This window comes from Quercus suber, unplaced genomic scaffold (genome assembly GCF_002906115.3).
Source record: "Quercus suber isolate HL8 unplaced genomic scaffold, Cork oak 2.0 scaffold_416, whole genome shotgun sequence".
Lineage (NCBI taxonomy): Eukaryota > Viridiplantae > Streptophyta > Magnoliopsida > Fagales > Fagaceae > Quercus > Quercus suber.
The window spans coordinates 433,561-446,114 of record NW_027069867.1 but is presented as its reverse complement, the minus strand read 5'-3'; the positions used below and the strand labels follow the sequence as shown (position 1 = coordinate 446,114).

Below are 12,554 nucleotides of genomic sequence, written 5' to 3'. Positions count from 1 at the left end.
CTTGAGGTTGTTACTAGCGCGAAGGCTAATTTTTCTATCAAGGGGTACCTTCCTTCTACTCCTCTTAGTGCCCGACTAGTATAATACACAGGCTTCTGTACCTTTCCTTCCTCTCTGATCAACGCTGAACTTACAGCATGTGGGGACACTGCCAAATACAGATACAGTTCTTCTCCTAGCACAGATGGGCTTAGCAACGGGGCTGTGGTAAGATATTGCTTTAGGTCCTGGAAGGCCCTTTGGCAATCGTCCGTCCATTCAAACGCCTTCCTGAGGATTTTGAAAAAGGGTAAACACTTGTCGGTGGCTTTTGAGACAAACCTGTTCAGAGCTGCAACTCGTCCAGTTAAGGATTGGACTTCCTTGATGTTCTTCGATGGCTCCATATCCAATATGGCCTGGATCTTGTCTGGATTTGCCTCAATTCCTCTCTCTGAAACCATAAATCCTAGAAACTTTCCTGACGACACTCCGAATGCACACTTACTTGGGTTCAACTTCATCTTGTATCGCCTGAGCGTTTCAAAGGTTTCCTGTAGGTCGTCCAAGTGGCTACCTTCGTCCAAACTTTTCACAAGTATATCATCCACGTACACTTCCACATTCCGTCCTATCTGTGGACGAAACATGTGATTCACCAACCTCTGATAAGTTGCCCCTGCGTTCTTCAGACCGAAGGGCATCACCTTGTAACAGAACAAACCCTGACTGGTAATGAAAGATGTTTTTTCTTGATCTGCCTCGTCCATCTTTATTTGATTATATCCTGAGAAGGCGTCCATAAAGCTCAACAGTTGATGGCCAGCTGTAGAATCAACTAATTGATCAATACGGGGTAAAGGATAACTATCCTTAGGGCAAGCCTTGTTTAAATCAGTAAAGTCGATGCACATCCTCCACTTGCCATTTGCCTTCTTTACCATTACTACATTTGCCAACCAATCTGGGTAGTAAACTTTCCGGATAAACTGTGCTGCAGTTAGCTTCTGAACCTCTTCCTTGATAGCCTTCTCTCGTTCAGGGGCAAACACCCTCTTCTTTTGACGAATAGGCTTCGATGAGGGGGATACGTTCAGCCGATGAGTGATTACACTTGGATCAATACCAGGCATATCATCATGACTCCATGCAAAAACATCAGCATTCTTCTTTAGGAACTGGGTGAGGTCTTCTTTCGCTCTCTTCCTCATACTTGTCCCAATTCTAGTGAACTTCTCACCATCATTTTTTTGCAATAAAACATCTTCCAGTACCTCAGTCGGTTCTGCAACAATTTTTCTTTCTTCTACAATCATTGCTTGCATTTTCTCGTCCACAGCCAACATGGCTAGGTAACATTCTCTAGCTGCCAACTGATCTCCTTATGCTTGCCCTACTCCGCACTCCGTAGGGAATTTAACTGACAAATGATAGGTAGACGTTACCGCCTTCCAGCTATTCAAAGTTGGTCTTCCAATAATGGCATTATAAGAGGAGGAACAATCCACCACAAGGAAATTTACTTCTTTGGTTATTTGCTGCGGGTATGACCCTACTACTACAGGTAAGGTAATGGTACCTACTGGCTGCACTTCCATTCCCCCAAATCCTATCAGTGGCGAACATGCAGGACGAAGCTGATCTCGTCCAATCCTCATCTGCTGGAAGGTAGGATAATACAATATATCTACGGAGCTTCCATTATCCACCAACACCCTCCTGGTTTTGTAATCTGCTATGAGCAGGGTAATGACAATTGCATCGTCGTGCGGATGATGGATCCTTTCAGCTTCTTCGTCCGTAAAAGTAATGGTTGGTTCGTCTGTTTCCTTCGTCCTTGGGGGTCGTCCAGAGAGTTGGACGTTCTGCACTGCTTTGAGGTACGTCTTCTTCACCTTGGATGACAGCCCCGTCGACGTCCCACCAATGATAACTCTTATTTCTCCGAGTGGGGGCCGTGATGATTCTTCCATCTTTGCTTTCAATTTTTCATCTTTATGATCTCTTCCAACTAAATGCCTCAACTTTCCTTGCCTGATGAGATTCTCAATCTGCTGTTTCAAGTCATAACACTCATCCGTGTCATGACTATGATCCCTATGGAAGCGACAATATTTATTCTTATTGCGCTTGTTAGGATCTCCCTTCATCTTTTCTGGCCACTTCAAGGAAGGATCATCTTTAATCTGCATGAGCAATTGATCGAGTGGGGCATTCAAGGAGGTGTAATTCTGATTCCGTGCTGATGGGCCTGCCTTCCTATTATCCCTGTCTCGGTCCTTCTTGTCTTCCGTTCGTCCCTTCTTTGGACGAGGCCCTTGGTCAGGATGACGCGGAGGGTTGGCTTCTATTTTCTCAAACCTCTTCCTCTTCTTAGCTATGATAGCGTCTTCCGCATTCATAAAATTTTGGGCTGAATGGACGAGCTCAGCCATGGATTGGGGCTCTTTTTCATACAACTTGTGAATAAATAAATCAGAGTTAACCCCATTATGGAAGACTGCTAATAGGAGCTTATCGTCCACCTCGTCTACTGTCAAGGCTTCCCTATTGAAGCGCGTGATGAAGGAACGCAGGCTCTCGTTTTCTCCTTGCTCTATAGTCAGCAAACTGGACGAGGAACGTTTGTGTCTCTGTCCCCCTATGAAATTATTGACGAATAACTTGCTCAACTCCTCAAAAGAACTTACAGAATTCGGGGTTATTTTGCTGAACCATACACGTGCTGGTCCTTTAAGGGTGGTAGGGAAGGCTCTGCACATAATCTCGTCCGGAACTCCTTGGAGATACATTGTTGTCTTGAAAGTAGCGATATGATCGAAGGGATCACGCGCTCCATCGTATGAGTCCAGGGAAGGCATTTTAAACTTAGGCGGCAAGGGATGCCCATTGATGGAAGCAGAAAAAGGGGAATCTGTTCGGTGGACCAAATCCTCCACGGGATTTGCCCTTCTCATGTTCTCCTTCATCTCATCCATAACCTTCCTCATCTGATCCATTTCCCTCTCCAAATGTGGTACCCTTCGCGAAGTGGTGCCTCTTGATTGGATCTCGGTCTCAACATTTCCTCCATCTCCTCGACTGTGGGATTGTCTCTCAGCTTGCCCTTCTCGTCGCTGCCTTTCTATCTCCCTAGTCAACTCTTGGTTTTGGCGGGTTAATTCCGCCATGGACTGTATGTGTTGGATGGAAGGCGTCTGCGTGGCAGGCGCTGATTGGTGATTTCGATGGGGATGGCTAGAAGCATCCCTACTCCCTTGATGGCCTGGGCTAGTAGCCCTCGATCTGGTCCGAACCATTTGACCTTTGTCCCAGAAAAAACGAAACGCAAATCGTTTCACGAAAGTTAACTTTTCCCACAGACGGCGCCAACTGATGATGTATGGGATCAGTTAGTTGAACACTTCGGCTTCGGTGGACCACAACACTAGCGGAGGCCTACAAAGAGAGAAAGCAGTCAAAGGGTGACCGGTTTGAGCCGGCCAAACACCCTCCGATGATGAAGTTAGTTTTTCTTCTAATGGAGTTCTAACTTTACTCAACGTAAAATCTCAGGAATTTTTCATACCTTTGCGTGGTGAAGACCGGGCCTTATATAGGGTACCCTAGGGCGGTTACTAGTTTAATAACTTCCCCCAGAATCTCGAAATTCGGACATAACCTCCTCAACGGCTACAAAAAGTCATAACCGCCATTGGAAGTTACATGTAGTAGAGGGGTTCATGGCGATGAACGCGGGTTGATGAACCGCTACGAAGTTTGCCGAGTATTCGTGTAGTCGTCCATGTGCTCTGCACATGGACGACTCTTTGTCAAGGTGCATGGACGACTCTCTCGACTTGATTCTCTGGATTGATCAATTGCCCAACATTTTAAGGACGTGGTACCTGGACGAATTGAAGATGGCCTAATGGCCTGACGCTTGGCTAACCGCAACTCTCTGGACGACCCGTCTGGACGAACCATAGATGTGATTTTTGGTTATATCAAAATGTTTTATCATTTGGCTATGAGAACTAAGCATCCCATAACTCACTATTTCATTGACATGATTGTTTTTGCTTGCCCTTTACTCATTATTAAAGCCAGCCAGCTATCCCTAGCGGCCGTAATTTTCACCTAATACGGTTGTTGGTAAGGGCTCAAGGAAACCTAACTCCTTACCTGGTGCAAAGTTGCTCTGCCAAGATCGCCTCTATTGCCAAGGCTTCTATTAGGATGCTATTAGGAACTCCCAACAAAGGAGACTACGCCCCGAGCGCATTCTTGATTCGCTCCGGGCTGGGGTTTCCACTTGCTCTTGGGGAATTTAGAATAAGGATGCTATCTGCCCGTCAATGAAAGATCAGACCAGGGATGGGTTTTCGTCCTTTGGGCATTTTAAGGTTACGGTTTCAGCATGCTCGGCGATGTAGATTTAACCGGGGATAGGTTTCTACCCTTAGGAAATTTAGGCTAAGGTTTCTCCCTACCCAGTGATGGATATCGAACCGGGGACAGGTTTCTGTCCTTAGGGATTTAGGCTAAGGTTTTTTCCTACCCGGTGATGGATATTGAACCAGGGACAGGTTTCTGTCCTCAAGAAATTTAGGGGGAATAAGTATATGTGCGCGGGCAATCATTATTGTCATCATTAGTGATATGCATGCATGGCATTGCATTGAACTTACAACATGGTTTACAACCAATCAATGATAAAACTTTTTAAGATTATGAACATTCCACGGCTGAGGTAATGGCCTCTCATCCAGGTCCTCTAAGTAGTATGCCCCAGCGTCAGCGATTGCAGTAACTCGGTAAGGTCCTTCCCAGGTCTGGGCTAACTTCCCGGAGTTTGTATTTCGCATATTCCCCACTGCTTTTCTCAGCACCAAGTCCTCAGCACTAAATTCCCTCGTTCTTACACCTCGGTTATAATGGCGGGCAAGCTTTTGCTGATATTCGGCCAGATTGTCGCCATTTCGGGTGGGATTGAAACCTTCTACTCGTGTGCTGTAAAGGTCTACCTCGGCTAGTATCACTGCTTCAGCCCCGTACGCCAAAGAAAATGGAGTCTCACTGGTGGACCTCCTGGGGGTTGTTCGGTAAGTCCACAAAACGCTAGGTAGTTTCTCGACCCATCTGCCTTTTGCACCATCCAATCTCTTCTTTAGCCCATTCAGGATCGCCTTGTTAGTAGCCTCGGCTTGACTATTGCTTTGCGGATAAGCTGGAGTGGAATACCTGTTTTTTATGCCAAGATCACTACAAAATGCACGGAAAGCTTTATCGTCAAATTGCAACCCGTTATCAGATATCAGCAAGTTCGGCACCCTAAACTTGGTGATAATGTTTCTCCATATAAACTTTTTGACATCCGTGTCGCGAATGTTGGCTAAAGCCTCTGACTTTGCCCATTTGGTGAAGTAATCTACGGCCACCAGTACAAATCTTCAGTTGCTAGTTGCACAGAGAAATGGACCGAGGATATCCAACCCCTATTATGCGAGGGCCAGAGACTGCTTACTGGATTTAAGTGACCTGCTGACTGATGGATCAGTGGTGCGTGCTTTTGGCACTATTCGCACTTTTGCATGTATTCGACGGCGTCTTTCTGCATCTGTGGCCACCAAAACTCCTGTGTCATTGCTCGATGTGCCAACGAGCGTCCCTCCGCATGACCGCCGTACACTTCGCTATAAAGCTCGGCCAGTAGTTCACCCACCCTACTTGGGTGCAAACACAAAAGGTACGGCCCCTCGAAAGACCTCATATACAGCTAGCATTCCACTGACAATCAATATCGAGGTGCTACTTGACGAACCCTACTGGCCTCCTTCTCGTCACTCGGGACACGATCCTCGGCTAGGAATTCGATGATTGGGTCCATCCAACTCGGTTCATTAGCCGCAATCGCAGCTACCTTGACCCCCTCCATGCCAGCACTATTCATTACACGAATGCTTGGTTCCGGTATCAGTTCCACCCTAAATTGCTGAGGGACCCCCTCTGCCATCGACGATGCTAGCGTGGCTACGGAGTCAGCATGTCTGTTCTGTGCCCGACCCACTTGGGACACCTTTACCGAACCAAACTTGCTTATAACTTGCCTCGCTAATTGCAAGTACGCCTTCATCTGGGGGTCCCGGGCCTCAGAGGTTCCCTGGATTTGATTAACAACTAGCCGGGAATCTAAATATATTTCCACGCCCCGACTCCCATTCCCAGAACCACTCTTAATCTGGCAAGTAAGGCTTCATATTCGGCCTCGTTGTTAGAGGCTTTGAACCCAAGCCTAAAAGAATGCTCCAACTGTATTCCATTTGGGGTGACAATAACGATACCGACACTGGACCCCAAGGCATTCGATGCTCCGTCCACAAATACCTTCCATGGGTGACCCTCAACATGGTAGACCATCTCCCTGTCGTTCCTAGGAGAAAACTACGCAACAAAATCGGCGAGGACCTGCCCCTTCACTGCACTTCGTGGCTGGTAACGTATGTCAAAGGAACCTAGCCGTGTCCCCCATTTAGCGATTCAGCTCGTGAAGTCAGATCTCCTTAGTAATGATTGCAAAGGATACTTGATCAGGACATACACTATATAGGCCTGAAAATAATGCGGCAGTTTCCTTGTGGCGTGTATCAGGGCAAGCACTAACTTTTCAAGAGGCAAATACCTTGTCTTGGCGTCAACCAAAGTCTTATTGATGTAATACACGAGATGTTGCACTCCCCAATCGCTGAACAACACAGCACTTATTACATGTTCGGACACTGACAAGTACATGAATAGGTCTTCCCTGGGCTCTGGTGCTGTCATCATGGGTGCTCACATCAAGTACTCCTTGATATCCCGAAAAGCTCTATCGCATTCCTCATTCCACTAAAACCCTTTCCATTTCGACAAAAGTTAATAGAACGGCCGGCAACGATCAGGGAACTTGGAAATGAATCGATTCAGGGCAGCCAGCATTCTCGTCAATACTTGCACCTCCTTCGGGTTGCTCAGAGGATTCAGTCGTTTCACGGCTTCTATTTGATCCGAGTTCACTTCTATTCCTCAGTTAGTGATAAGATAACCTAAGAACTTGCCAGCCCCCACACCAAAAGCACATTTCTCAGCATTTAGGCATAACTTATGCTGCTAAAGAATCTTAATCACCCCCTCCCGAGATCCTCTATATGCTGCCCCTCCTGCTTACTCTTCACCACCATGTCGTCGATGTACACTTCGACCGTTCGTCCTATTTTGTCCCGGAACATCCTCGTCATCATTCGCTGGTAGGTGGCTCTGGCATTCTTTAAACCGAAATGCATTACAACATAATGATAATTGGCTTCTGAGGAGATGAATGTCGTCTTTTCTTGATCCTTGGGAGCTAAAACGATCTGGTGGTACGCCTGAAAGGCGTCCAAGAAACTCATCCTCGAGTGCCCGTACGTGGCGTCTACCAGCTGGTCGATCTTCGGCATGGGAAACAGGTCTTTCGGACAAGCTCGGTTCAGGTTTGTAAAATCTACACAAACCCTCCACTTGCCGCTCTTCTTCTTCACTACTACGGTATTCGCCAACCATTCTGAGAAGTAAATTTCCCTTATTACCCCTGCCTCCTTCAGCCTTCGAACTTCCGCCTTTACTGCTTCAGCATGCTCTCTGGCAGATCTCCTTGGCTTTTGTTTCTTGGGAGCAAACGTGGGGTCAACGTTAAGTCTATGAACGATGAATTCAGGATCCACCCCGGGCACCTCATATGGGCTCCATGTGAACACATCCACATTTTGTATGAGGAACAACAACATCTCTATCTTATCCTGATCCTTCGTGCCCTTTCCTACTTGGAAGTACTTGTCTTCGTCCGGCAATATTCTTACCTTCACCACATCCTTGACAGACCCGCCCCCCTTCTGCAGTTCCTGTAATTGCTATAAAGGGGTCCCCTATGATGGGTCCTTTTGCTCGGCATGGTCCCCCTAGCCGATTCACCCTTTCTCCCAATTGACTATAGTTACCAAGCATTGTCTAACCGTTTGCTGGCTTCCCCGTATTACTGCAATTCCATGCTCGGTAGGAAATTTGACTTTCACATGCAGGGTGGATGGTGTAGCCCCCATTGCGTGGATCTACGACCTTCCTAGTATCGCCATGTATGGGGAGAACGAAGCGACTACTATAAATGTTACTACCACCTCTCTACCCTCCATATTCATAGGTAGGGAAACTTGCCCCTCAAGGACTACCAATCTGCCATTGAACCTGACTAAGGGTGTTGTATACTCGGAAAGAACCTTGTTTTTCAACCCAAGCCCCCTAAATAAATTAGGATACATCACATCGGCCCCACTTCCTTGATCTATCATCTCTCTTCACCAGGAAGCCACTTATCCGAGCGAAGATTATCAAGGCATCGTTATGCGGTTAAATCGTTCCTTCCAAGTCGCCATCACCAAAAGCGATATGTTTTCAAGCGAGTTTTATCCTTTTTCTGGTCAGCTGCATATTCGAGTTACCTTCAATCGGCACTACTGTCAACACCCTTTCTTTCTTGCCGAAGCGAATTTCCTCGAAGGAGCATGGATAACCTCAATTATCCGGAGAAGGGGTGGGAGAGGGTTGCCCCTCTGTGGAACCCCCTGCCCCGTTCCCCGGTCCACTGTGTCTACCACAAATTCCTTTAAGTGCCCCGCCTTGGCCAGTTGTCCGAGATGGTCTCTCAATATTCGGCACTGCTCTGTAGTATGACCCTTTATCTTTATGGTAAGTACAGTACAAGTTCTGATTCCTCCTAGAGGGGTCTCTACCCATCCTGTTCAGCCATCTAAAGTATGGATCGTGTTTAATATTGTCAATAATCCTATGCACTGGCTCCTTAAACGTCACATTTACCTCCCCTACTGGCGCTTCTAGCTCTCGAATCCTCAAATCCCCCCGGTTCCTCGGTTGAAAGCCACCCTGCTGAGGATGGCTTACCATTGGTGCTTTGCCTTTGTTTTGCAACTGGTCATTTTCCAGCTGTTTGTATTCTTCAAAACGCCTTATCAGTTGCCTCATATCCTTGGGAAGCTTCTTAGTTAATGAGTCTCTCAACCCGGAATCCTCGGGCAATCCCATTGTGAAAGTACTCGTGGCAATCTTCTCATTCCCCTCGCTGATCTCGTTATAAAGCTCCCAGTACCGGCCAGCATAACTACGAAGGGTTTCTCCCACCCTCATTTTCGTGGATAGCAATGTGTCTACCGATTGTGGCACCTGGCTACAAGTTACAAACCAGATTCCGAACTCTTGTATCAACTCGGCGAAGTTGTGGATGGAGCCTTTCCATAACCTATTAAACCATCTCAGAGTGGTAGGGCCAAGGCTCGAGGGAAAAACCTTACACATCAGTGCATCATTGTGGGTATGTAGGGACATCATCTGGATGTAGTGACTGAAACGTGCTCTACCGAGTCAGTCTTTCCATCGTAAGAGTTGAACGAAGGTCGTGCGAATCTATCTGGCATTGGGGCCTGCTCGATGCTAGCCAAGAATGGGGACCTTGCAGCTCTTCGTAGTGCACGGCTCATCATATCCATGGTTGCATTATGGGGCCGTTGCTCTTCCGGGGAATCCAAACCTCGGTCTGCATACTCCCGTGATCGTGAACGGTCTCAGCGATGATGGGATTCCTGCGAACGCAAGTGTTCCCTTCACCAACGAGATTCCTGAGAACGGGATCGTTCTCGGCGGTGGTTGGTTTTGGATTGATTGGATCTCGTCTCTTAACGATCTTCCCCTGTATTGGATCTTCTTTCTCGGTGGTCTCGGTCTTTTCTATAGTAGCTGTTCTTCGCTTCCAACTCTAGATCTCTCACCAACCTACGTAACCACTCAAGCTCCTTATCCCTTTTGTCAAGTTTCCTGTGCCTTGAACCAATGGATACCGTTCGCTGCGTTTGGTACGACCCTTCTCCAAGGCCAGACCTCTCTTCCTCCCGTTTGTGATTCCTGTCTTCGCCCCTATTTTGCCTCCATTCTCACCAGGAAGATCCTCAAGAAGATCTCATTGAACCACTTTCAGCATCACTCCCGGAATGTCTCCTGGACATCCTTTCATGTGTGAATCTTAGTCAAACCACAGCTTTGTAGGAGATTCCCACAGACGGTGCCAATTGTGCGAACCAAAAATGAGGCTATCGGGCTGAAATCTTACTTGGGCTCACAATTTACTTGTATGGTGGTTTTGGGTTTCCTACCCTGGGTTGTTCTTCACTCAGAGACTCAATGAGATCACTTTTCTCTCTCTCTACGTTGCTTCCCTCTTCCTTTTCTTTCCTCCTACTCTTTGTTTCTTTCTCTCTTTTCTCCAGACCTTCTAACCCCCCTTTCTCTTTCATTTCTCATATTTATACCCCCCAATTTAGTGGAGAGACTATGATCACCTTCATGGTTAGTGCAATGGGAGGTCCAATATTGTTAATCATAAGTGGAGAGTTAGGTGGGAGTGGGATATGGTGAAAATGGCCTTGGAACTTGATTCCTGCTCCAGAAAGCATGCCCGATGGCGGTGCTTCCGGGTATGCAAATGACGGTGTGTTCGGTCGTTACCCTTATTTTATTGTTCAGTAAAGGTCCCCAAGTTCATGTGGGCCTGGATTGAGGTCATGGGCCTAGATTGAGGCCGTGGGCTGCGCTGTTGCACCGAAACTTTAGGCCCAAATGTGCTTGGGCCTAACGGGGCCGAACCCTACTCCCTTAACCTGTGCCCGGCTGACCTGGTGGCCTTTGAGCCTAGCTTCTGACGAGGGAGGTAGCATCCATGGGCCCATTCGCGCAGTTTGGGCCCAAATGTCTAGATGGTTCTAGGGGAGGCGCACTGTACAATAATGATACTAAATCTAACAAAAAAAAAAAAAAAAAAGCTTTTTTATAAGATTGAGTTACACACTTACACTATATCCTCCTTTATAATAGGACATAACCAATTTGGAGGATTTTGATTTTATAAAAAAAAAAAAAAGAAAAAAAAAAGAAAAAGAAGAAGCAGGACTCTAGAGAATCTTCTTCGTACTAAGTTTCCTACTTCAATTTGGACTCATAAAACCACAGGTACAAGTTTACCGCCTAGGTACTCAAAATATAACAACCCTGCAAAAATTCACACAAGTTCCTATAGTATCTCTTTCTCTCTTCCATATTTCCTCACTGATTTCTTAAATAGTATATATATAACCCACAAACCGACACGTACAAGGATTATAAGGTAGGCCAGCCTTATAAATTTAAAGGAAACTAAAGTTCACAAGCATAGTATCAAATTCCTTCCAAGAGAGACAGAGAGTAGTTGTTGTATAGGTTTCTATCCTATGGCGGTGGAGTCAAGCACAGCCCTTGCTTTGGTTCCGCAAGAAGAAGATTCGGTGTCACAGGCGACGTCTCTTCTTCCATGTAGCCGCAAAAGAAGAAGAACAACAACAGACCCAGAATCGGAAGAAGAAGGCTCGCAATTCCTTACACTAATCCCCTTACAAGACAATGGCTCGCAATTCCTCCAATCTTCTCTGAGGACTATCGGTTGGGGGGAGAGAGAGATGTTTTGGTCGGCCTAATTGTACGTCAGCAGGAGAATTATCCATATAGCAACAGATATAAAGTGGTACGCATTCATTGTCCTTTCGAAACTACTACTACTCAGATAAAGATGGACATCTTTTCCTCCGAAACTGGTGAATGGTGCAACTTGTTTGTCGAGTCACCACGGGTATTGAGTCCCTGCAATTCAATTTCTAGGCAGGCTGGTGTTTTTCCATGTAAAGGGATGCTGCATTGGGTGGATGCAGATCAGGAATTCGTCAAAGGCTTTCTTGTCTACGATCCATTCAACGACATTGGCCACCTTCGTTATATCGATCCACCCGTAGAGATGAACTTTTTACCTACAGACCTCGTCTTCTTCGGAGTGTTCCGTGGGCGTCTTCGGATATGTTAGAGATATATATTAAACATATATTAGCCCAATGTAATAAGCCCAAGCCCATTCCTGCTTGTACTATTAGTCTAGGGTTTAGTTGCCTATATATACTCATGTTAGGGTTCATTATAACACAGGTTATTGTACTACACTCCTACACAATAAAGATGTAGCCCTTAAGGGATTCCTCCGTGGATGTAGGCCGTCAAGGCTGAACCACGTAACCCTCGTGTTCTTGATGTTCCTATTCTATGCTTCCTCTTTTAGCCCTTAAGGGATTCCTCCGTGGATGTAGGCCGTCAAGGCTGAACCACGTAACCCTCGTGTTCTTGATGTTCCTATTCTATGCTTCCTCTTCCGCATCCACTCTAGCATACACAACATGGTATAACACATTGCGTTTGATAATATTCTCCATTTAACATGGTATCAGAGCTAATATTCAACATGGTATCAGAGCCAAACTCCGTTCTTGGCATCAAACAAAATCTCTAGCAAGCAAAGAAGATTTTAATGTGCACATCACCATCAGAAGTCACACATGCTTCTTTGCTGAATCTAGACTCCATGGCATCTTGCAGCCACCGTGGCTCAGTGCTGTGGCCAAGATCTACAAACTCAAGCAAAGCCGTGACTCAACTTTTCA

The 12,554-nt window shown here is 46.4% G+C and overlaps 1 protein-coding gene across 1 annotated transcript; it reads right to left on the bottom strand.

Annotated features, from left to right (window-relative positions):
* Window positions 1–1,361: 1,361 nt before the first annotated feature.
* LOC136062453 (uncharacterized) lies at window positions 1,362–3,149 on the bottom strand. Its single transcript, XM_065761504.1, has one exon. It carries the CDS (start codon window positions 3,147–3,149, stop codon window positions 1,362–1,364), a length of 1,788 nt encoding a protein of 595 aa, XP_065617576.1.
* Between the last annotated feature and the right edge of the window lie 9,405 nt (window positions 3,150–12,554).

Coding starts and splice junctions, on each gene's coding strand:
- LOC136062453 (XM_065761504.1), bottom strand. CDS start 3,149: ATGGCGGAATTAACCCGCCAAAACCAAGAGTTGACTAGGGAGATAGAA.